This window comes from Haliaeetus albicilla, chromosome 2 (assembly GCF_947461875.1).
Source record: "Haliaeetus albicilla chromosome 2, bHalAlb1.1, whole genome shotgun sequence".
Classification (NCBI taxonomy): domain Eukaryota; kingdom Metazoa; phylum Chordata; class Aves; order Accipitriformes; family Accipitridae; genus Haliaeetus; species Haliaeetus albicilla.
In genome coordinates this window covers 9,207,301-9,234,011 of record NC_091484.1, presented here as the reverse complement: position 1 = coordinate 9,234,011, position 26,711 = coordinate 9,207,301, and the positions used below count along the sequence as shown (strand labels likewise).

Below are 26,711 nucleotides of genomic sequence, written 5' to 3'. Positions count from 1 at the left end.
GGGCAGCCTCCTCATCACTCTAATGGGAACGGTGCTTAACTCCATCACAACCACACCAGATGAGAGTGTGGTGATCAGGAACTGCACAAATAGGTATCTACATCAACTGATGTGGCAGAGAAAATATTTTAGTTACAGCCAATGGCATCCTGACCCTGACTTCTGAATGCATGGCAATGCTTACACTCTGAGCTGCGGCATAATAAATACACTATAAATTGATAAACTTCCAAAACACTAGGGCACTGCTATTGACTTTCAGGTTTTCTGCTTTTCTGCAGAGTTTGTTTTTTAAAATCCCATATTGTCATGAGTATAATCTATGTTATCTATGAAAAGGCCTTGATTCAGCAACAGGGTAGGTTATACATGAATGAGGGTAATGCCTTTACCCCTGCACCTTTTCCTTCCAGTATGCTTCTCCCTTGCCCATCTCAGTTGCTTGCTCTCTCTCATGGCCACAACAATCCCCTCTTCCTTCCCCCTATCCCAGAGCAGACGCCCCTGCTGGAGGTGGAGAATGGCTGGATCCAGAGTGCCTTGAAACAGCAGAAGAGACTGCAGTGTATTATGAGGAGGTGAGGGCTTGCTGAGACTTATTTCCAAGGAACAAACTTTTAATGGGGTGTGGGTTATACATGTGAAAACATGGTGATTAAGTAAAGTTAAGGGACAGGGCTTTATTACTTAAATAATTCTTCCATCTGACAGCTGAATCCGAAGTCCTCCATATTTATCCACACAACTCTAATTCCATGCTCAGTTACTCAGTGACATGGATAAAATCATCCATTACTGAATAGTCAGGTAAATACAAACCACCACTAAAGGTAGCCTGATCACATAATTGGCCTTTACACGTCTTTCGCCTCCCAAGCAACGATGGAAACAATGTTGGGTGATTCATAACCCCTGATGATTATATTTACCAAACAAGCTATAAAAGAAAGTAAAAGCAATATGGAAGTGTATTTGCTGCAGCAGAGGCATTCAGTGGTGTGCCGGGGGGGTGCTTCCCTGGCAGGGGTAGGACAGTCCCCGGAGGCAGAGATGCAGTGCGGGGCCATGCTCCTGCAAGCCAGCCTCTGCACGCCCAAAGTCCTGGGGGGAAAGGGGTAGAGAATCCCTAACTCCTGCAGATGATAAGCACATTGTAGCTGAAGTTAAACAAAGAAGAAAAGAAAATACATAGTGTGGGCTGCTTGTAAGGTCACTAAACCAGTGGAGAAGGGATTACTTTAATTTCCCTTTTCCCTGGAAAGAGAAATAAACTGAAAAAAACAAAATAACCCCACCACCTCTTTTAAGGGTTGGAAAAAAACCTGTCTGAGAAGGGAGATAGTTGAAAATGCCCTGTTGAATGCATGCTGTTTTCCATGCCCCGTAAGCAGGCCTTAGTGTGTCTTTTACCACGACTGGCCTGGACGCAGGCATTTCACAGTGCAGGAGAGACGGGGCGAGGAGCAAGAGGACGTGAAGTTTGCTGTGCTGTCCAGAAGATGAAAACACTAGTGCTGTTTATAGAGGGAAACCCAATTCGTCAGCCCAAATGAATTCCTGTGCTAATCCATGCAGGCTTCATGTTTTCCACCAGCCCCAGCCACTGTAAAGACTATCTTTAGGAGGCACAGTGTGTTTGGAAAGGAGCAGCTGGAAAGAGGGGGACGTTTATGCCAGCTTGGAAGACTTTCTGGTATGGAAAAAGAGGAATGCTCTCTTGGGTCTCCCCACAAAATTAAAGCATCTTCATCCAGAGCAAAACGATGCCAAGCACAACAAACAAAAGCGGCTTTCCCCAACTCTCCTGGGCAGCCTCACTCCAGGGTTCACAATGGTTTCCATAGAACTTGTTTTGCTATCATAACAAATTTGATCTATCCAGGCGTGATGGTGCACACTGTTTTCTAAAGACAAGAAAATTAATTTCCTCGCTTATTTGTCTGCCAAAGCATTTTTGTCTAGGTGCCACCGACAGGGACTCCCCAGATAACTAGCGCATCTGCCTGTCGGCTGAATGCAGCATACATCTTGAAAAGAAAAATCCTTGGGAGGCTTTGGTCCGTGTGGCACGATGCGAGTTACCTTTGCTGCAGAGGCTGGGGGAGAGGCTGCCCTTGGCTAATCACTCTTGTTCCTCAGCCTCTGATCCTCCCAAGCTGAGCTAGCCTCAGCGCAGTGTGCCTGTGTGCGGCAACACGAGCTTCCTGTAATAAACCAGCCATCAACTGTGTGCATCTCTCGTTGCATACACGGGAGGAAATGAATGTCTTGTTATATTGACCACAATCTGTTGAAATGCTAGTAAATATTACAGTCAAACTGTGATTAAGGGCTAAACTATTTGCATGGCTGGGTATGCTCCCCAAGAGCGAGAGCTGCACTGGAATGTCCCACGCGGGAGAGGTTTCTTCCAGCCTTTCCGCAGAGACACTCATGCTCAGCAGTGTTTTTTGAAAAGCAGAGATATTTTTCTGCATGACAGAAGAAACTGGAGGAGCATTTAATGCTACATCTGAACCAAGACCATTATCAGAATGGCCTGAATTTTTTGAAAGTCTTAATCTTGATCTAAAACTTGCCCTAGTTTTGAAGAGAGGAAGAGCTATGAAATATAGTTAAGTATAAAACAAAGGTCCACAGTTCTGTTCTAAAACAGACATAATTGTTTTGTCTGCTTTTTATTTTAATAATAGCCTGTAAAATTTATATCGAAGAAAAATTTGTATTAAAATCAATGGAATTTTTTTAAAAAGGAAACATATCTGAAAACATAGTAGAAGTTATCTGAAGACATGAAGCTGCAGGATGACCTCAGGAGAAGAGCTCTCATGTGCTACCTAGCTGAAAAAATCTCACCCTAGGGTTTGCCTGCTGGAAATCAGTACCTTGGGATGCTTTCCAAGGAAGAAGACAGCATCCCACTCAAAGTAAATGAACATGTGTGAAGAAGAAACCAGACAAGAAAATATTAAATGTAATTTTGAAGAAAAAAGACCCACAAAACACAATGTAATTAAAAAATACAGCTGCTAAAAGTCCTCCTCTGATTTGCCTCAGTTCTGGTTTAAACCAAGCCAGTTTGCTCACTGGACCTGCCCAATGCCTAGAGTGGCCAGTGTTTGCAGACTGTTTCCAGCCTTTGCAAACATCAATTCATACAAAATTATAATTACTTCATATCCAGTGACTTGAACTGGGGGACTTGCCCAAGTCCTAAGGACAGGTTCCTAGGTTGGTGACCATTTACCTACAGAAATGCTGGGCTTCATTTTTAAGTGGCTTTGGCAGACCCGTGAAACATGGGATTAAAGCATAGGTATGGCAGTGCCCTGTGTGCCCACAGCAGTGCCCCTTCCCCTGGAAAGCAGTGGCCGAAGGCACTGCCTGTGGGCAAGCTGGAGGCACCACAACCACACAGAGCATCTGAGGGCAGATGCCTTTCAAAGTCAGGACCTTCACAGACACTTTCGGAGAACAGCCCTGCTGCCTCCTGGTAAGAATCGGAAACCCAAAAGTGGCTGATGAAGACCCAGCACGAGCACTGGGAGGTATTTGACCATAAAGGGAATGCAATATCTGGTACCTCATCCAGCTTCCTCTGGCCTTGTGGCTGTGGAGTCTCCTGGAACTGAGATCTTACAAAATAACCGATGCTGTGTTGCTCATAATGACAGATATTTAACCCAGGGAGGTTTAACTGTCACGATACTTTCACCATTGACTCCCATACTTCTGAAGTGGCTCCCCCTTCATTTAGTCATTCTCACTCTTTCCAAAGAAACTTAGAAACCACCTAAATAAACCAGCACCCATTGAGACATTGCAAATGTCATAAGAGTCATTCATGTGTCTCACTATTTGTCCTACATTTGACTTGATTCATTCATGGATGGTGAAGTCATTCATCATTAAGAAACCAAACCAAACCAAACCACACCACAATTTGGGAATCTTTGACTAAACTCCCCTGGCAGAGATGATCAGAAGGAATGATTGCAAACTCACACTCCTCTAATTTACTGCTGCTTCTGCCCTGGCCCAAATTATTCTTCACACTTTAAAGCGAAGGTTCAGAATCCTTGCAAAAAGGCAGAGCAAGTCAACACGTAAGCATTGAAAAAGGACTAAATTATGCTGTGACTTTGCTGTGATGTCATCCGACTATTTCTGCAGGGCCTCAAGGTTTTCTGGTCATGCAGTGCACACTGCTTTGGTGCACAGACAGGTCTGGCACACAACCACCGCACTGCCAGCACCCTCCCACCACCCACGAGTCAAAGCGTGCCCAAATGCACACAGCTGGGTGGAAGCAAGGGACAATCCGCTTTGACCTTTACTTCCACACCTGACAATTATCCATGCAGAAAAATTCTCCCTCAGATGCAAACCTATCACTTCAACATCCAAAGGCAGAAGTCAATACTTTTCTCACTAAATCTAGTTCAGCTACGATTTCACTCTAAAGACATAGTGTTTGTTCAGCTGAGGGCAGAGTTTAGCCTATGTTTTGGAGTGCAAAGTTTCCAAATTAAAAACCCACAGAAGGACATGGCTTGATTAAAATGGGAACTGTGTGGATTAGGAGAATCTGCAGGAAGATGGAGAGTATTAGACCAGTTTCTCACTGAATGAATTAGTGTTGCCCTGCTGAGTCACATGGGCATCACTGTTGCAGCCCTTTGATCCTCAGTGGTTTTACTCTAGTTAACAGTAGCTGAAGATTTAACTCTTTTATACCTAACACTGGTTAAATCCAACTCAAGACCAAGATTTCAAAGTCATTGTTATCAGACCATTAGTCATGCGAATATAGAGATCAGAGTTTTAATTGCCAAACAGACTGTAGTATTTCTAGCAGACGTGGACCTAAACTGCAGAATACGAATGTTTGGAAAGATGGGAGTACTTGGATTTAGGGTTTTTGTGCGGACCCCTTTTAGAGAGAGGATCCATCTGTGAAATTCACAGCTGGACATATGCCCAGATTTCTGTGCTTGCAAAATTGAAGCATGGGGACTAGGAGTGATGATTCAGACACAACTGCATTGTTTATACATTTTAGGTTGGCTTTTACCTTCCTCTGGTTTCTTCTTGGTAAACACAGAAGAAGTTACATTACAGAATAAGAAAGAGTGTGAAAGTCAGCAGCTTGTTGAAAATTCAAATTAGGAGCTAATATGCTGGGAAGGGAGTTTCATGGTCTTAAAGTATTTGCTCTTCTTCCCCTATCTCTGACTCTCCTGCTGGCACCACTACAGATGTGCTGCTTGTTTTTCAAATCAGAGAAGAAGGAATGACCTATTAGGTCATCTAGTACCTCTCGTAGCCAGTGCAGGATTGTCTTCTTGTACATTTGTCCAGTCTGCTTTTAAAATTCCTCTAAAAACATACTGCATCCAAACTAGAGCACAGAAGTCTCTTGGAACTGGTGAGTAAGCACCACTATAAAATGACCGGGGAGTATAAGGCCATACCAGCTTCTGCTGGGCAGAAAAGTAGCTCTCACTACTTAGAGTTCTCTTAAGAAAACCAGCTTTGATGGGAAATTCAGATGATTCATCCTCATTTTTTTATTTAAAAATGGCCGGGTATTTATAAATAATAATATTTTCATAAGAAACAAAGTATGAAAAGCGAGTTGAGGAAAAATGGATTTTACATTAATCACCTATAGGTCTTCATTCTTGTGAGAGAAAAGACCTATACGGACAAAAAGTCCCCCATCAACTATCCATGCTGCCTGGCAGGATGTGACCTTAACTGGAAAAGTTCTGCGTGTGTGAATAATGCTGAAAATCCAGCCATTTTTCTATAGTAGAAGATTTTATAACTGGCTTTCAGTTTGCACCATAAACAGACTGTATATCTTTAAGATGGTTATTCTTGCCAGGCATTTTATTTCACAATAGTTAAAGAAATGTGCAGATGTTGTCCAAACTTTTCAAAGCAGCAGGGCTCTTTGCAGCTGCTTGCAAGATTTCAGAAGTACAGTTCAAAAATGGCTCAAGCTGCCTTTTTGCTAGCCATTGCAGAAGGAGCCGAATCCTCCCATGTGTTATATTGCAGTTTAAGGGGAGAAAGACCCCTACCCTTTTCCCACCTTTGCGCATTCTTAAAATTAACACAATTTGTAACAAATCAAACTGTGAAGAGCAGCAATGCCAAACCAAGGCGTTCAGGTTTCATGAGTCAGGCCTCTAATAATCATGAGATTGGTTTTAAAATCATGCAATCAACCCCTGCCCCCAAAGTTGCGTCATTTTTGTCTGCCTGGATTTTGAAAGACCAAAACACCACGGTTCATATTTTTAATGTTTTGGTTTTTCTTGGATCAGAGTTGAAAAGATCACTATGAAAAAAGTAACTCCCGTATTTTCCTGCAGTCACCTGCACAGGGTCTTTTAAATCGCTATAAATATTCCAAGACTCACAATGAAATTGGAAAGAATTAGCAAAAGCGTCGAGCTGCAATGTGGATGTAAGCCAGTTCAGTGGGTATTCTTATTCAATTACATTGCACTAATTTTAAAGGGGAGATAACAGGACAAACTGCAGGTTCCCTACATAGTTGTCAGGGAGGGTAGAACTCCCCTCAGCAAAGCATCTTTCTAATAAATTAATCCAGCCCATTGCATCATCTTTGCTGGAAGTTGCTAACACTAGGATTCCTTTTGAGGTGGTCAACATGCAAAGCAAGCAGGCTGAGTTGGTGCAATTATTGCCCATGTGAAAATCCCTTATATTACATAGGCCATAGCTACCCCTACAAGTTTAGCTAGCTTTGCAGCACTGGCATTGCTGGTGGAAACCCTTTTTCCAATGCAGACATGGTCATCCCAGTACAAAAGCCTTTCAGTGAAACAGCTGGTGATGGTTCCCTGACTTGGCATAAGCTGTGCTGATTCCAGTGTTTTTACACCAACAGAGCTGTGTCTATACAAGGGCTTTTACCATAATAGCTGTCTTAGCAAAATAAAAAAAAAACCAACCACCTTAACCAGCATAGTTATGTGGTAAGCTGCATAAGTGTAAACCAAGCCTTGTTAAAGGTTTCAAGAGCGCGCTTCTCTGGTTCAATGCAAAATGGTGAATTTATCTCTAGAAGGAGTTCACCCCCCTTCCTGCTTTGCACAGTTTTGTTATAAGCCATTTCCAATCCACACATTTCTTGCTTTTCATCTCCAAAGCCCTCATTTTACAAAAATGTTGTCAAAACAGTTATGATTTTGACTGAACTGAAAGAATTTCTGTGTGAAACACCCATTGTCACCCCTAGCTGGCAAAAGACCACTGATTCATTTTCTTTACATCCTGTACTTGCTCATATGACAGCTTTGCTCTGTCTCCAGACTTTGCCCTCAGAAATGAGGGTGTTTCTAATAGACACACCTGTTCTCGGTGTCAGGTAGCGTACTACTTGCCAGCAATCAATCATTCACTTCTAGAAAGCAGGTAGTATTCTTTGATACATACAGTATGAAAGGAGTGAGTCTGATGGAAAGACAGAAAAAAGAGAGAGTAGCTCTGCCAATCCCTCCCTTTTGTGCAACATGTGTTTTAACAACCTATGGCATGGCCCACACTGCCCCAGCTCCTGCAAACCCAGACAACAGCTTCATGTGCCTTTGGTACCCTCACGTCTGTGCAAGGGATGCAGCTGGTGGGACCTGGAATCCCCTAGGCAAGTTACAGTTTTACCAGTGACTTTTTGCATCAGCTGGGGCAAGTCACTTAAAAGCTCTGCGCCCCACTTCACCCATCTGTAAGAGCTGGGGAAAGGCTTGTCTGCTTCTTTCTGCAGTGGAATTATTTTAATTCATTACCGTTTCTCTGCATTGGATGAATAGTGTCACTGGACTGAAAAATGTTATTGTTGTTATCCCTTTAAATTGAAAGTGGATTGAAGGAATAAAAGTAAATGTATGGTCTATTTTGGCAGTTGTCTTCCAACAGATGGGTGTCTATGGTCTTCTTTATAAAAGCTGTCTGCTGTCTGTGATTCAGACCGTCTAAGGAATGCCATGAGCGTGGAGTAAATGGACAGCAAGTCTGGGAAAGGACTTTATTGTGGTTTAGAAGCTTTCAATTCCAAACTGCATGAACAAGTTCTTTTTTTCAAGTAACTCTTTGCCAGTATTTCAAAACTACCACTGAAAATTGCTTGATGCCTTCTGAAAACTAAGCACTTTCTGCTGATAACAGTCCACTGGTTTAGCCTTCAAATGGTGGCATGCCTTCCACCAGCAAATCGCTAGAATTGGGGTTTATTGTCTTGGTGCATCAGTTCGCGGTGGGACCCTGCCCATCGAGGCACCAAGAGAGTGTTCACGTACCCATCCTGCAGTGTCAGTTCTTGGCGGCGGTGCCCGTGGTCTCCTAATGGAATCTGCATGTTCTTTTGAACAGGAAACGCTTTGTAACACAACTTGCCTGTGGGCACTTACTGCACCAATTAAAGATTCCTGAGCTCAAGAACAAAGAGGTGCCAGTGGAACTATGGTTTTAATCACTTGATTCATTTTCTTCCTTCCTCCACTGCTGATTTTGGATGTATGGGGTTTTCTTTTTTTTGCTTTGTTTTGTTTTGCATGTTTTTAGACAGCAGGACAGCCACTCAGGAAGACCGCTGGGGAAAGAGCAGTCTTGAAAAGGGGCTGGATTTGTCTGAACTTTCAAATAGCAAATTGTTTCTAGACGTGAAGAAGAACATCAGATGCCAGCCTGCCATAACAATACAAATACTTAGTTCTTATTCACGTATGCAGCTTTTTTTTGCTGAGAATCCATGTGAGTTTTAGTAACATGAACTAATTAAATGCTTTACTGGAGGGAAGGATAACAAAATACCTTTGAAGAATGGTAAACTGAGGTACAGGGAAGTTAAATACTGCACTGAAAGGCCAAGGTCAGACACCACCCAGAAGACCTTCCTCCTGATACACTGATCTTTCTACTTCCTGCCAACAGACTACAGGTTTTTGGAAGCAGAACCACCTTCTTGTTCTCTTTTCATACTGCCTCTAGAAAAGACTCTGGCATATGACTGGGGTACTTAGATCCTAACACGACACAAACCCACAATAGCAGTGATCCAAAAATAAAGCATATAGTGTACCCACAGAGTGCTGTAAGGTCCCAATAGAGAACAGAAAATCTGGAATAAAGTGAGTCAGAACTTCAAGAATGAGTCTGATGAATACATAGATTTACTAGAGTGTTTGAGCAAAATGTTTTGGAGAACATACATGCTTCACTCTTAGTCAAACTCTGCCTGAGCAGAAATGACCACACCTTCTATGAAAAGTAGTTCTAATTAAAAACAGAGCATGACTTTTTTTGATGCAAATTGTTGTTCTAACTGAACCACAGCCTATTTGCAACATTCAAATTCACTCCTGTCTAAAATGCCAGGAAACAGGAACATTTCCCCCTCTGCCCTGTATTGCTATTTTACTCTGTGCGTGGACACATGACAAAAACAACTACAAAACAAACTATAACTTGCTCCTAAAGCCACCATCTTCCATGCTTTCTGGGGATGATATCAATACAGTGTTAAGAAAGAAAAGCGGCTCCTCTACAGCCAGGCAGGCGGCCGGACTCCTGGCCCTTGCTAGTGTGGCTCCACTGCTTTAATGCACGGAGGGCTTAAAACTGCCTTTACCGTGCAGCTGAGGTTCCCCCAGCACAGGGAAATCCCCAGTTGGCAGCAAGCTGACAGCGCTGGCTTCGTGCCACCCCCTCCTCCATCCACCGTGCAGGGGCTGGGGAAGGCGAGCAGCATGCTCACAATGTGCTAGCACTGGAGCCAAAGCCCTATGGACCGCGCTGGCTGCAATGGGAGGCCCTGTGTCCTGCCTTCCCTCCTGACTGCACTGACCCTTCTCCTTTCACCCACACACGCACGCCAGTCTCCCTGAGGAGCACATGGAACCAGCGTGGATGCTGAGCAGGCGGCGAGAGACCAAAGCCAGCAGGAAGGAGCTCAGTCCTGGACTGCCGCTTACTCAGGGCTGACACAGTAGCTTTGCTTCTTGGGTCCCCAGGAGACCCAGGGTTTCCTGGAGGTACACCCTGCTCAGGCTTATGCCTAACAGCTACCAGCCTAAAGAGAAAAAAGCTGGTCAGAAAAGAAAGATTCTTCCTGAACATGGAGGAAAGAAGGGATTTCAATTTTATTTCATGCCACTGTGGGGACAGACTGCAGATTTTGTTGTTGTTGAATGAAAGAACACAACAAGAAAATGTAGGGACCTAACACACTCTGAATGGTTTTGGATGAGACCCATGGTTAGGGCAATGGTTACTGCAGTGGGGAGCAAAACTGCACAAATGAAGACATTGCTCATAGCAAAGGTGATTGAAAGTGCTGGGAGATATACAAGCACCACATTGCACACCCTCCAGATCAATTTTCTAAAGAAATATCTGCTGTGTCTGAAATTTTCTGTGAAACACATGAGTTCACTATAAAACATCTCCGCTGATCGGCAGTCTGATAAACCACTACACAAGCATCTGCCTTGCTTTTCTCCTCCCCATTAAAGATTGCTGGTGCACCAAAAATAATTTAGAGCTGCTGTATCAAGCAGACAGTTCTAAGTGTCAGATGTGGTTAGATAGTTACTATTTGAATAATGACAATCATTTTTCTTTGTAAAGTAAAAAACACACAACATGACAGCTGAACCGAAAAGAAGAACTAAATCTAAGGCAGGCAAGTTGATAACATTTGAGACAACAGCTACACGTCCATTATTTGTATATGGAAAGAGCCTAACACCATACTTGACACTCAGTCTCTACAAGCCACCTCTAGATCGTGTCGCATCCGAGTGCTTTAGAGTCTGTGATGCATTTATCCTCCTACTGCTCTTGTCACACGATCCTCGTATCTGTGTCACAGATGGGGAACTCTGGCACACGGCAGCTGAGCGGCTTCCCCAGGGCTACACAAGAAACCTCTGGCTCTGCAGCATGAGCATGGGCAGTCCAGGGCACGACCAGCACCCCAAGCCCTGGGGCGCTGGTCTCTCGATCCCCCTCTCCCTCGATCCTGCCCCACCAAGGGATTTTGGACGGTGCTGCAAATAACTACTTTTTTAACTGGGTTTGTGCTTTGAATAGCTAACCTGATTGCTCTGAAGGTGTTGAAAGACCAAAGTTCTATTTGTCAACTTATTTCTGTGGTTGTTTGTGTAATCTTTACCATTGTGGGAGGTTTTGGTTATGAATAATATTAAGATGAGGCCTTGGCTGAAACGTCCTGAGCATTGTTTCATCCGATGGCTTTCACTCGCATTTGAAGCTAATCACTACTTGCTGGCATTAGGCTGGACACCTCATGCATCCTAAGGATGTCCTGACCACGGTTTATATTCACTTCCAAAGTTTTTCCAACAGTAACTAATCTCTGAGGCAGAGGTGTGCAACAAAGGTTTCTCTGCTAATTTTTCATGAATAGTCCCTTCCTCTGGGGATTTGTCTTTACACTATTTGATATCAAAAAGTTACAGATACATATATTTTTTGACAGAGAAATATGGAGGTATATGGAGGAATATGTATATGAAGGTATACATATGCGTGGCAATATCTAACCTGCATCAGTCTTCCTAATGGCTGCATTTCCAAATCCAGCCTCTGGGACTTGATAGCTACAGCCTTCCTTCCAGTAACCATGCATTTCATCATTAAGTCTGCGAAGGGGAAAGTTGAGAAGTTGCAAGGGGGCTGCATAGGCTGGGCTGGGCACCCCTTGCTCAGAGGTAGCACTGGCAAGAGGATAATAGAAGCAAATGCTCCTTCCAAGAAAGCATATGGTAGGTCTCTACATCTGCAGTACAGTCAGAAATGAGCTACAGACACGCCAAAGTTACCACTAAGGTAGCCAGCATGGATGGTACCAGTTGTGCAGCTACTGCATGAAGAGTTCCTCGCACATGGCAGAACACACCTGAGAAGACAGGTAAATACTTGCCATCACCTGCCTTAAGGTCCATGCTGGTTTTGGCTACACTGCTGGTGCTATTCAACCTCGAGAGCTTACAGCTTTATGAGCTATGGTCCCACATTTGACTCCTTCCTGTGGAGGTGGAACCAGCTCTTATCTTTACAAGGTGGGAGGTAAAGACAGGTTAGGTGTGCTAAGTCCCCAGTATTATGTGCCCTGTGGAGCAGTGAAGGCTCTGAGCAAAGAACAAATCATGGTCTCTGGATGAAGGACAAATACTTTTTTTTACAGCAGGGAAGATATGAAAATAATGAAGGGTCTTGCCAGCAGTGGCAGCAGGAAGCTGGAAGAGGTAAAGAGAAATAGCAATTGTGTTAGCTATGAGATGTTCTTCTCTGGTCACTTCCAGGAAAGCTCAAAGACTGGGACAGCATACCCACTCTGAGAGGCAACAGCTTCAGCAATGAGGAACTGATGGAGCGGGGCTTGTCCCAGGTCATTCAAAAAGTTCGTGGCAAAGCTCAGAATAGAAGCAAAGTCCAGAACACCAAGGCTGCATGTTAACCACGAAGGCAGAGGACAAGAGTTGACAAGAGGAGGTCACAATCATAGAAAGGGACGAAAGCTGGACTGTCAGCAGAAATATGGAGAAAGAAGAACAAAGAAGAGGGAGGAGGAAGATGGGGGAAGGGAAGAAGAGAGAAGGGAAGCGAGAGACAGTGGTTGCCTAAGAGTTTGTGCATCAGCGGCAGTGCAGCGCACTCATGCCAAGCCTGGCTGCGGAACCATCAGCTCAGTGTCTATCCCTGAAAAATCACAGCAAGACCTAACAGCTCACTTTATCTCAGAAGAGCTTTCTGGATAAAAGGGATTTGAGGGTAAAGCCTCCATAATCCTTTGGGTTTGCTTTCTTTTAATACTATAAAGCACAAAAATAAACTTTCTAGTCAGGAAAAATATGGCTTTTGTTATGTTTTGAGTCACTTTTCCCCAGCAGCAAACAAAGTGGCTTTTCAATTCAAGTCCTGAACATTTCAGAATGAAATGTTTTGCACAGTCCTAAAGTAAATCGCAATTCTCCAAGTCACACTTCTAGCTAATGTAAACTCATTGAGGTCAGTAAAGAGACTGCATGTGACTGATCTTGCCTGGCCTGACTTGGGTGGCATAATTGATAAATTAATCTCTAGTTGAAATCAATTCAGGATGATCCAGTCAGCCAAGCAGAAGCCTCGAATTTCATTATTAACTTGCTGCTATTCTGCCTAATGGCTCCCCTTAGCATGGAGGTTGAGTGCACCCTTGTGAGCTACGCTATAGTTAGATGTTACTGGCCTGATTCAAAACCCAGCGAAATTAATTTTGCAGTCCATTTTGGGAGTTCATTTAAGTGGACTTTTGCTTGAATCTGAAGTTTGCTAGCTTTTACTTCGAGATTCTTTCTTTTTTATTTCTTTTACAAGGTTTGTACCAAGTATTTTTAGAAACGTGGAAGAACCTCTCAGCCTCTCATATTAAAAGAACCTTAAAACGGTGTTCAATTTTACTATTAGAAAGACTATCTTGCTGTGTTATCATGCCCCACTCCCTGAATGGGAAGTGGATTTTACTTAGCTATTTTCTTGCAGATCCAGCAAATCTCCTAAATCAAATTCACTGACAAAACGCAATTCAACACTCCTCTTCAGACAAGAGGAGCAGTAAAAACTCTCCAGATTTTACTGTGATGGCACCAAAGCTATATCAACCACATTTCAAACGCAGACTAACGGAGAAAACCATCCAAACTCTACTCTGCCCACAAAAAAAGCAATGAAGTCTGTACATGATACAGCCACAGAGCACTCAGTACCTAAGCTGAAGAAACCTCTTGTTCTTCTTGTGTTTCGTGGGCACAGTTTCACAACTCTATGTGAGTAACTGCAGTAAAAATCCCAAACTACTGGGTGCTTACAAAGCACATAATGGTGCACATTCACAAGATCAAACCATGCATGCAATTGCTTAGACTGAGAGGATAGCAGCAGTGAATATATGTGAAAATCAGGTCTGTACTTCATGCATAAGAACACCCTATATTTGCAGCAATATATCCAGCAACATCACTCTGCTCCCACTAAAATCAATGTTGGGTTTGCTACTGGCCTTTATGACTGCAGCATCCAGCTGCACTATTAACTTTGCATTGATTTCCTCTTGCAAGGAACATACTTTAATAAAAGAACCAATCAACCAGATTGTCAATAGTTGCCTACCTAAGAATAAGCAGGATATGTTCAAAGAAAGCTTTACTCTAAATTATATTCATTCCTAAAGGCTAAATCTGCTGGCTCACAACAAAGAAACATCATTGTTTTACTTATCAATGTCCTACTGTTCATCTAGAACATCTGCAATAGTTTTGCCTGCAGCACTACCCCATTCATTACAGGCCTTGATAGACTGTTCAATGGGCTTTTTTTTGGTACAAAATGTACAGAAGCATTTTACAAAGTGGACTTTGCCCTGGTATGAATAATAAAAAAATAATTAATTAAAAAGTGCATTTTGTTTCAGAATCTCCATTTTCCAAACTAACCTTTGGCAAATGGAAACAAAATGGCAACAGCTCGAAACCTGACAGCTCACTCCATGGCACGAAGCAAGACAGAGGGTTTCTGCAGAACACTGTTTTTTGCTTAGTTGCCAAAGTGCATTGCCATCTACCAAAAATGCAGTTGATGAAAGACCAAAATACAGCATGAGCAAACAGCAAAAATCCACACCCATTAAAAGCAGGCCATGTTGGTTTTGTGCCGAGGAACAGGTGGGATTTATAAGTCCCTAAACTGCCCCCCTCCCTCCAACAAACTGACCCATACAAGACAAGAGCGGTGCTTACCATCATCCAGATATGCTTGGTCCAGATTCTGTTCCTGTTTAATAGTGACTCCAGCTGGTAACACTTCCTTCTGGTCGCTAACCGGTGGTCCATTTTTTGCTGCTCGCTGGCCTGAGGCTGTCTGCTGCTGAATCACGGTAGGATATGAACTTGGACTTAACCTTTGTGCTTGACTGACCTGGGGCTGGCTGGATCTTGCAACATTGGATGTAAAATTTTCACAGCACATGATGTGCTGAAATTCTTGGTGACTTCCACACCTCAGCTGCTGGTTGGTTGGAGAATAGTGAATCACCGGAGAAGACTGCTGGTTGCCTGGAGAGTGGTGGAGCACCGCTGAAGTTTGGCCTGGAGAACCAGCGTGAACCAGCACTGACCGATGGGCATCTGAAATAGCAACTGGTGTAGCCATCAAATTGGATTGCTGGTAGCCCAGTTGGCTCGGACTAAGGCTCTTGCTTCTTTGGTATATTACAGCGGCTGGATTCTGCTGATGGTATCGAGAATCAGGAGAAGAAAGGCCTGAGCGCAACTGCTGGCAAGGAGCCATAGTGGCCACAAGACAGGAAGGGGATTCGGTGACCATTGTATGCTGTGAATAGTAAGGCTGTGTTACTGTTCCCAGACCACTGTGTACTGTATTGCAGATTAAGGCTGGATCATAGTCATCAATGGGCTCTGTTTTGATTGATGGTACTAGAATAAAGCATGCAAAGGACATTATTCGTAACAAGCTGATGAGAAACAGAGAGGTTTTCCTTGAAGTAATAAGAGATTTAAGCCGTTTACAAGATTTGCATGTGCGAGCTCATATCTCGCAGGCATTGAGTTTAATAAATCACGTATATGCAATCATGTCAGAGACTCTCTTGAAAGCACTCTATACTTAGAAGTTCTTTAAAATCTTTAATGATCTATTTAACCACAAATTTTTGAAAATTGAGAAAATCAATACTTTAGCTCATTCTGGAACATAAGCAAAATAATAAGCCATAGACAGGTGTTTCTTGTAGTACTTCCATCTCAAAGGAAGACTGAATAACTGGAAATCCTATGACATATGCATCTCCTCTTTTTCTGTGAAACATTTAACTAGTGACCAAAGGCACAGCTGAACTATTTTAGGGCTTTCTTTTTAGCTCCTTTGCTACATGTAACTTCCGCAGTACTGAGAGCTGAAGATCTTTCTGACGCCATCATTTAAAAGACCATGATTTTACTGAGAGTTGTGTGAATCTTGGCGTGGATAACTGATGGTCACCTACAGACAAATTCTCACATTTCTAACGCTTTTTGTCAAATCCTCCCCAAAACTCAGTACAGAAATACCATACAATGGAAACCATACAATGGCCATGCAACTGGGTTATTTTTTGGAAGTATAAAGCTTCCTTCTCTGAAGTGGTCTATTTTAGGGATCATATTGAGATAATATTGTACTTCTCAATAGTATTCCATAACACAACAATTTAGCAACTATACAAAACCTTCACATTGGTGATATCCTATACAGTTCATAAATTCATGGAGAGGACCAGAGATTTCCAGCCTGGAGGAGACCGAAATAAGAATCAGAATGAATGTTTGCTCATCCTTAGAAACCAGTCAAATTAAGACATCATTCTGAAGCTTTCAAAAAATCTGGTACTGTTATTTTATGCTTTCTGGTTTCGACAAACACAATAATCTGATTTTCTCACAATATTTTTCTCCCAGCCAAAGCTGAGAAATTCTGGGAATCTCATTAGTAATCCTACTGCATTTATTGTGACATGGCTCACCAATTCCCAAGAGGAAGAACATCAGAAAAGCATTCATATTTCTCTCAACCAGCCTCATTCTGAAGAATATACCGCTCGTCTTCCTCCATACCAAGCCCTTGTTACTTTCCCAGATCTGATGTTATCTTACTGTCATACACGTCAGCTGGGGAAGGCAATGCTCATGGTTTTCACAGGGTCACATCATGTCACAGACTGAGTCTGCTCCCACTAAGGCTGTTGGCAAACTTCCATCAAGTGAATGGGGCAGCATCAGCCCATTGCCAAGACAACTGTCCCATTAAATTTATGGGAAATTCCTGATCATAAATCACGTGCATCCTTTAAACCAAACAGTTGTTGAGTGCTTAGCTGCACTCAGCTGAATTAAATTAGTAAAAATATAGATCCTCAAATAATGGCAAGAAAACAACATAGCAGAAAATAAAATCTTGCTCATGAGAACTAGGCAACAACTTGCTGTGTCCTTGACAATTACCTGGGTGATAGGTAAAATGCTGGGGTTGGCTTCTTTTTCTTTTCCCATTGATGACGTAAAAATTCACCTTCACAGCTGTGCGGATGTGCTTGTTACGGTACTCTGGTACTTCTACAAAAAGCATGCTCTGAAACAATGAAAGGTGACAATACAGAATTAGTAACTGAGACTGACCAGAGATTCTTGGGTGCATCTCCCCTGTCACACATCCAGACATAAAGGAAGAGAAATCTTCCTATTCATCCCTATAAAGAAGGGTATGAAAAGAAGAAAGGGGAAAAAAGGGCAGATGGTGAAAGACGAGAAGATTTTTGGTACTAGGAAGCTGGTTTCTATGTACTGTATTCTCTCTGGTACTTGATGTTGTCCTGAACTTAGAGAAAGAAGTCTCAGCTACAAATAAAACACACAGAATGGTGATAAATGTGGCAGCACTGTAAATCACACTGTGCTTGATAAACAAGCATGTATTGCAGAATTCCCTCTTTTTCTTAAACTTGATTATTCTATAGGTTTTTTTACTTATACACAGCCAGATCCTGCTTCCATGGAAATTAACAGCGAGTCTCTCATTCTCTTCCGCAAGGGCAGGCATGGCCCATGGCAATGTAAGTGCTAGCTCCTAAATGCACTGAACAACTACAGTAAGGTCCCATTAAGCAAAGTGAACAAAGAGGCTCATTCCCTTGAAAGATCAATGTTCATTTCAAATACTGCAGTATAAATCCTGTCCTGCTAAGTACAGTGCACCCAAGACTTCCATACAGGCAAAAGGAAGTCAGGACAGCCAGCATCCTGCAGAGGACAGGGCTGATACAATAGTCTTCTGCAAGAACACAAAATCTAGCAGTTATTCAATTTGCTGTGGGTTACTGCTAAATGAATAGTTTCTTTTTGCAACACATTTACTGCTGAAGCATTTGACATTTGTTCATCACAGCAGCAAGATAGCTGCTCTTTCTGCTTTTGAGACGCTCTTTGAAAACTACCCCTTGAATACAGCTTGCTGTCTGAGAAGCCCAAGGAGAGGACATCCAATGTTTTGCATACTTACAGGCTGGCTCTTATCTTTGTCCACTGTTGCCTCCATTTCCCAGATCTGCTGCCCATCTAGAAGAATATCACAATATTAACCTCACTGTATTTTTTTATATCATAAGGTTTGACTTAAAAAAAAGGAAACCAATTAAGGGCATCAAGTTAGTAAAGCTCTCAAAATGGACTTAATTTCAAGCACCTTCCCAGTCCTAACCAAAAGCAACAGCATTTAATTTAAACATATCATTGAACACTTCTCTCGCCAGGAAAATACATATTAAAATTAAATGTTTATGTAGAAATTAGCCAAACTGAGGAATGAAATATTTAGTACAGGTGCAACATGTGCTTTTTACCAGACTTGATTTCAGCCAGTTTGACTGATGGAGGGCATCAGAAGGTCAGAAAACTTGTTAAGAGTCACATTTGGTCAGCAGCTTAGCAAACTTTCTGCTATTTTAAGCTAAGACCACATGGCTCCCCACCAGTGGGGTAAGTGGTGGAATGGCCAAGGAGGTGGAAGAAGGACTAGCTAAAAATCCAGATCTCATACAGGGTGCACGGAGATGGAAGCAAGCAAACTGAGCCACTTCAGGGCTGATTTTTAGAGGTGCTGCACAGTGAAACTGGCAGATGCTCTGAATTCTCACAGGAGCGTAAGTTTTTCTAGAAGTAGTTCAACTGGGACAGATTCTTACCGTAATTGGGAAACCAGCCGTATAGGGTGCTTGATTTCTGCTATGCATGCCCTCTTACTATTTATACTCATTTCTTACATGTGCAATATGAAACCTCAGCACACGATACCTAGCAATACAGCTCCTCTGATCAAGTAACAAGCCCAACGTCTCTGACAGTGAATCCACACCTCAGCACTGCCACCACTGCAGGCTGTGACAGAGTGCCACCGGCAGTCCTAAAGTCACTACAAAGCACCAAATATTCACCATACTCAGTGTAAAAGAACCTCATTGCATGTGTGAGAGCCGCTACCTCTGAACCACTGAAAGTCTTTCTGCTCTTAATTACATCCACGCAGCTCGTCTCCATTCTGAGTTACATAAAATTGTATTTATAGAGGAAAATAAAATTTGATCCCCTTGTATGCAATACCATCAAAGTAACCCCAGTGCTATAAGAGTACATCAGTAGTGACATGACATTTGTACACAGACTGGGCGCTTCATCTGGCTACAAATATTTCTTAAATCTACTGTCACCCACACTTCCCAGAAGCATCTTTTAGCAATGCCTTCCTTATTACTTTTTTTTTTTTTTTTTTTAGATTTTAATCTCTACCCCTTTGATTTTTATATTCCGCTGAGCCTTTTAGCCAAGCAATTTGCAGAAGAAAAATACTGATGGGAAAAAAATTGCCTCATACCTTTCTGAAAGCTTGATTTTAAAATGAATAGGGGACACGTATCCAAACGAACCGATGTGACTTGAAATACTGCAGCCGCAAGGCTGGTGCTTGCTTTAGAGAAGGGGAGGCAGCTCCCCGGCGCGTTTCTGCGGGGGTTCCCCAGACTGCACGCCCAGGTCTGGCCGGACAGGGGTGGAGGTCTCCTAAAACCAGTCCTTCTCACAGGACTTTTTATTTTTCCCAATTCTTGGAAATTCTGCAAGAGCTGCTTTTGTCCTCTGTTATTTAAGTACTTCTGCTTCTGGCGAAAAGGGAAATGAAAGAGTATTTTTAAATGCATTTTGCATTTTTTTCTGTTGTTTTCCTCTTTGTTCTCCGCTCTGCGCAGACAATGAGCTGACAGATGTGCTCGGCTCTCCGGGCAGCCTCTCCCTGAGCGGGACTCGAGCTGCTGCTCCACAGACAGGCCAGGCCAGGCCAGGCCAGGCCGCAGCCCCAGGGAGGGCCCTGCCTGCCCCAGCTCCGTGTCCTCTCAGCCCGGGGGTCCCTCCCAGAGTGCCCACCGCAGCAGGCAGGACCTCGCCTCCCCTAGCACCCTCCACCTGAGAGCCCTCTGCTATGCTTTGGGCCCTAAACACCCACCATGGAGAGAAGGGTTTTCCCTGAGGCCGTCGCCAGCAGCGTGCCCCTTCCTCCCTCAGGACGGGCCGGCTCACCGGGGTGTTTGGGCTGGCTGCCTGGCTTGTGGTGGGGCAGGAGTGGGCACGGAGCGCTGGCTGGGCTTCCTCACCCCTCATCCTTCCCGCTGGGGAAGCAGAGGCAACCGAGGAATAGCTGGTGGTTTGGTTCCGTCCATCAGTTAGTTACCTGTGAGAGGGGAGAGAGAGCCCAGACCTCCAACGCCTCCTGCCGCTACAGGCACAGCATTCTGGTGCAAGGAGAAAACGCTAAATAAATCTGACTTTTTTCTTTTTTTTTTTTTCCCAAGCGTTTCAAGCTCCCCTGCAGTGAGTCAGTTGTCTTTTCTACGCTAACACATGGATTAGTGACGGACTGCCAGAGCAGAGACAGCCTAAGCAAGCTGTGTAATTAGAGCCTGCAAGGCTCTCGCCCAATTTGCTGTTTAGCCCTCACATCCCAAAGGACCGCTGTGCAAAGGAATGGAAAATACTTCATTATTTAACAATAAGCATTCACTTTGGCCACTGCTCTGGACTGTTGCAGGTTAAATCTATACCCCTGTTAACACAGCTAACTCTGCACAGTTGCTGAAATAGTAAACATCTTGGGGAAGGGGCAAGCCACCAAATACTGGGGGTTTAATCCAGCAAATACTAAACGCATTGTCTGATGACAAGGCAGTTAATACTTAATGGGGGGATTCCTCTTCCAGGTGATCTTTATGGAAAGAAACCATCATAGTAGGTGTTAAGGAACCTCCCCACACACCCCAAAAAAACCCAACGGATAAATTTTTATAGTTCTCTGAGGAAAAGAGGAGGGAAAAGGAAACAACAAAAAACATCATAAAATAAAGAGCTCTGATAAAGACACACATCGGGAGCTGTCTAAGCAATGCAATATGAAGATGTCCTGACAAGGACAGCCAAGTGGGAATATTTGACATTGGTTTTCCTCCAGGCAGAATGTTTTCATCTTTGTTTCTGTACTGCTAAATTCAAACAGGCTGTGCAGATACAACAGCACTAACTTCACAAAGAAGGTAGAAATCAAAAGGATTTGTTGGGCCAAAATGCATTAAAAAAAGGAGAAACGAGCCTCCAAGTCATCTGCCGTATTCAAGAGGCCTGTAAAGCACATGCAACCACAATCACAATGGATTTGATTTAGTAACTGAGCCACTGAAATTGCACTAAAAGCTAATGAAGCCAACCATAAAAATCAAACGATGTTTAGGCTGAGTCCAAAGTCTGTGGGGATTAAAAGTAAGAATGAGAATAAGGCCAACCAAACAAGAAATAAATGTATTTGGGGTTATCATTCTAATGATGATAGATGCTTCTGTTTGGATATATTCATGCTTGTGGCAGCTAAACAGGTTTCTAATTAATCTGTCAGCAGCAGCAATCCCTGTTCTTTAAGCACTGAAGCCCTGTTGAATATAACCACTCTGCAGCTCACTCCCTGACCTTTATACTTAAATATCATGATGTTGCTCCATCTGTCTCACTGCTTCACTTTCATAGTTGTGAATGTACAAACTTTAGCTCAAGACAATCAATATTTGCTTTTCCTTTAACCCCTCTGGATACACACATTATGGTGAGCTTTTGGCAGAAGGATGAGGGAGGCTGTGAATATAATGAAAAATACAACTGCATTCAGAAATCTCTCTCTACTTTAACCTATCCTTTTTGCTGGTAATGAAAAGAAATCTTTTGATTATGCACACTCAGAAAGTTAATGAAGAGCAGGAGGAATAAACTGAGAAGTCTAAGGCCCATCTGTAAGACAATTAGAGGAAATTTTGAACAGAGAAAACTTGCACCAAACTGTCAACACATTTATCATCTTTAGATTGTGCATAAATGAGGATTTTTTTAGGAGGAAATTAAATTGGATGTTTGAAGAAAGTCATCAGCAAAAATGGGATTTTTATCGTAAGGCTGTGCTAAAAATCATAACGCTGATATGATGGTAGAGCATAGCCCCCAATACAAAACATGCATCACGACCTTGCTATGCTGAAGTAGGCCCTTTTTTCCAGTGCCAGTGTTGCAACCCAGGTGGTGCCTAAACACTACAGATGCATTTTGCTTTGAGCAGAAGGTTGGGCTCAACAACCTCCGGAGGACCCTTCTGGCCTCAATTACCCTGTAATTCTGTCATGCCACAAACGGGACGAATGACTGGTCCCCTCCCTGCTTGCAAACCAAGAAGATAAGCCCCAACTTGACTAATAATCTAGAATCTACAAGTACAGACAGATATTTATTGCACATAATTAAACCTGCTTTGACAATGGAGAGGTAAGAAAACTGCAAGAGAGCAACAGCATCATTTTTGCTGGAGTACTGTAAGACCGTGAGCGCACAGATGTAGAGAACATGTGCTCTGCAAGCTGCATTCAGCACTGGTCTGTCCTGACAGTGATACGCGCCAGCCAGAGCACTGCAGGGATGTCCCAGTACATGCGTGGATCACAGGGGAACTTGGTGCCAGGTCCACGTGTGTGGTGTGCCTCAAATTCTACCTCCACTATGGGGAATTCGATCCGCACCTCTGAAAAGAGAAGTAGTTCCACTAAAGATGATAACATATTTTTGGATTTAGACCCTGAGGTCTTACCAGCTATGGCTGCCTCATGCAATATTTTTACTGTTGTGGTTCCCCGCTCATTTAATGGTTTGTCTTAGTTGGCAAGTCTTTTAACACCACAGGTCAGTGAAATGTTCAGGAAATAGAGATTTTTGTGCTGCTTCAGGGCTATGAGACTTAGCATTAAACCCTGATGAGAGATCTGATTGTGTCAGCACTCTTTGGAGGAATGAATGAGTTGTTGGAAGAAAGTAATTCTACCCTCTGTAACTCAAACAGTGATCATACCAAAAGTCTTGCTTCAAACTTTGGGGAAAATCAAAACGTCAGACTGCATTAGGAACATTTAGGGTGATTCTCTGCAGCCCCTTATAGGGCTTTTTTTAATTAGCCAATTAAAGGTTTTCTGAACCAGTTACAGCCTTTACACATTATTCAGGATCCCTTACTCATGACTTTGGGGTCAGTAACTAGCACAGAAACAAACTTACTACTTTATTTGAACAAGCATGACTGATGGACTGAGAGGTTCAGGAAATTTTCTTTGCAGTTCTCTCCAGCTGAAGACTAAGTATACTATTGTGCCGATTCTGCATGTGATTTTATGCTTGAAAATGTACATTGCTTTTCAGTCAAGCATTACACAAATTACTTAATGAACAACCTGTTACCTTTTTCCCAGGCAGCAAACCATGCTAGTTCCCCAAACAAACTGAGCCTGGTAGCTGGTGGGACAGCTGCCCCGACTACACATTTCTGCAGAGTTCCCTTCAGGCTTGCAATGAATTGTCCCTATTCACTGTGTTTCTTGGAAGGTCTTCCAAAAAAGCACAATGATTATCGCTGTCAGCTTTTATCAGTAGATGATAGGCATCTCTGGAAAACAGTCAAGGTTTTTTAGAGCCACCCCAAGAACAAAATAAACAGCAATGAATGCTTTTCAGCCGAACAGACACCACTCCTGGGATGCAGAAACCTTATGGGCAGGGGAGCACTCGCACAAAGACTCTGCTGCTCTTTTAGGGGACAAATTCTCATTTCAGCTGGGAAGTTATTCTGCTTCATGTCAGTGCAAGGTTGCTCAGCATCTGCTCCCAAGCAGTTGTCTCCTTCTGAGCTTTTACTTCAGAATAGTTTTCAAACTTTAGAGCAAACACAGCATAAATGAATTTAAAACTCACAAAAGTAGAGCTATTGAATTTTTCACTGAACGTGATTTTCATGGATTTCTTTTTCTTTCTGAAGCAAGACTGCCCACTGCAGTTAATGAAGCTCTGTTTACGAGTTGAGGCCAGTGCCTTCATTTCACTGAGGACATAAGTTTGAGTCACCACGGCCAAAGATACAAGTCAAGGTCTGGGAGGTAAAAGGCCAATGGATTAGTCATCCGCCATCCAGCCCAGCCCCAAATCTGACATTTTGCACAGTGAGAACAAGTCTAGAGGAGATTTCTCCCCATCTATTGTTGAGGAATTCAGTTCACACTAAAGTAACACACAAATACAGTAGTTGAGTAGTGAAGCAGCAGGGGCAGTCTGTCATTCCAGAGCTCTTCCAAATGATTCCTTATGCCAATACATCAAAATAGATCTGTTGTTTTTTTAAGATTATACGTGTGTGTGTATGTGTGTGTGTGTATAAATTATTAAACAAAAGCTCCTCTCAAAATAAAACCACTGGGAACCTCCATGTAATAAAATGAGTCACACCAGGATGCGATGACTAAGTGGGAGAATAGGGAATTCCACTCCCCATGCCAGCTTTCTACATGATCAATTTTCTGTCAACAGGTGATGGGAGCTTGTCTCTCTGCCTTTTGTTTATTCCAAGAATTATTTTTTAATATTCTCTTTAAACAATTAAGATTCAAAGCTGAATAATCAGGACCAGGCATACTTCCACTAGGCGCCCCCATAGTAAACACTGAGCCAGGGAATCCAGGCCAGTAGTGGCTGCCTGTGTTAATAAGGATTTACCAGCTGTAAAATTCCAAAATCTTGTGTCATACGGGGAAACCTTCCAAAACACTGGATTCCACCCTGTCTCGCTGAGTCTCTAACAGCTATGGCAACTCCGTTTCTGCAGCCACACTCTTGCATTTTCGTGTGTGTGATCCTTAGATTTTTTCCTGTTTTGCAGTGTTTTTCTGGGATCCCCAGTTTAATGTCTGACAATTGCCCCATGGGATTACAAGAACACCTGGGGCAGGCAGCACATTTCAGCCAGGGGGTAAACCTGTGGGCAGAAAGGTTTGCTGGGTTTTCAGCAGCTATAATAGCAAGGAAAAGCAGAAGGTGTCCCATTTACCCTGAAACTTTCTAATTTGCACAGCAAAAAGGCCAAGCTCTAATCTGCCTGATTAATGCTTGTTACTCTTCAGTGTGCACAAATGGTGGGATTTGCTGAGACACTTTCCTCTTTTGCTTAGAAAGAACAAATAAAACAGAAACTCAAAGAGAACAAAACCTCCCTGATCCTCCCCAGTTCTGACATCTTTTTGTAGAGAACTACCAAACAGGCCCTGTGCTCCACTTTGCTGCTGCCTTACTTTGGTGCACTGCAAGGCACGAGGAGAGGAGATTAACCTGGAAGGTGATCACCTTTTGCTAAGGCAAAAATCAGGTGGGCCTCCCAACAGAGACATCTATAATTTATTCCCCTGGTTCATCCCATTGCTCTGCAGGTTTAGAATAGAGAAGGTATGCATCCAGCTTTAAATGCTGGACTCCAGCCACAGACTGCATGGAGCAGAGAAAGTGCTCTTTCTAAACTATCAAGAAAACAGCAAGGTAACAAATTTATTTCATATACTCTCTGTAGAACCTCACATGTTGGAAACAAATTGAATCATTTAAAATTACAGTACCACTCTCAGTTTTGCTAACTCTATAACTATTCCCAGATATTTGTGCTTTTTTCCTTAGCCTTTCCCATTAAAAAAACTAAACAATAGTTTGGGTTCTTTTCCCCAGATGCTGGGCTTTTGTCTCAGGTTAAGATGTCTTAAAAACCTACATTGTAACGCATGTTCAGCATTGGGTTGCATCTGCAATGGAGTTATGATCCTAGTTCTAAGATATGTCCCATTCCTCTCAATTCTCCATAACTTAAACCCTCTATTTCAGTTCATTAATTTAGAATTCAGTGAGAGAACTGGAGCTTGGAACTTGCATTAAATATTTAAAGTTGTTTGCCGGGGTTAAATAGCAAACATCTCTTTTGGATGGATCTAGGAAAAAGGTGGAAGTTTAAAAAAAAAATTTGGTGTCTTCTTTATCTTTAATTTGCCTGAGAAAATTGCATCATTGATTTTGCATCATTATGTTCAAAGAGATACTTGTTGAAAATAGTTTGCTTTTTTTTTTTTGCATTCCCCAGGAGCTTTTTGATCATTCATGAAACTGCCAGACTACTAACAGGCATTTAGTTCCCTGTTTGGGGTAGAGTGAGACATTTCAGAGTTGACACAACAGAAAAGGGGAACACTGCTGTAGACAGTCTTACAATTTCCTTTCACATCTCCCATAAAGGACCATGATCCTTAGCCCTGGTTCCTCACTATCATCAAAATCAATACACAAACTACCTTCTATTCACATTATACATGCCATAATGCCATCCCATCACAGTTTTCTATAGTGAATTGTCCTGCCCAGAAGACTGTTTCATGTGTCAAGTAATTTGGCTGATTTTGAGCAGATCTATATCAACTTACACAATTACAACACATACAGGCTGTAAAAGGCATTTACTGCATAGAAGAGCACTTGCAATAGTGGCTTTACTTATGATAAAATGTCAGCCAGTATGTGCCTTGGGATTCTTGGGTCTGGGGCAACACTTACTGTAGACTCAGCCTCCCAAGGAGCTTCAGCTCAAAGTAAAATATCACCCCTTTTAACTCCTTGCTTGTCAAGGCTGCCCCCCTCTTCCCA

The 26,711-nt window shown here is 42.8% G+C and overlaps 1 protein-coding gene across 4 annotated transcripts in view; it reads right to left on the bottom strand.

Moving 5' to 3' along the window:
- Positions 1-26,711, bottom strand: part of NFATC2 (nuclear factor of activated T cells 2) — a 103,078-nt gene that overhangs the window by 19,971 nt on the left and 56,396 nt on the right. For all 4 annotated transcript variants that reach the window (XM_069805058.1, XM_069805049.1, XM_069805067.1 and 1 more), the window contains exons 7-9: positions 18,148-18,203; positions 17,094-17,220; positions 14,835-15,530 (exon numbers count right to left, since the gene is read on the bottom strand). In XM_069805058.1, the coding sequence (XP_069661159.1) occupies positions 14,835-15,530; positions 17,094-17,220; positions 18,148-18,203 (879 nt within the window). The remainder of the gene's footprint in view (positions 1-14,834; positions 15,531-17,093; positions 17,221-18,147; positions 18,204-26,711) is intronic.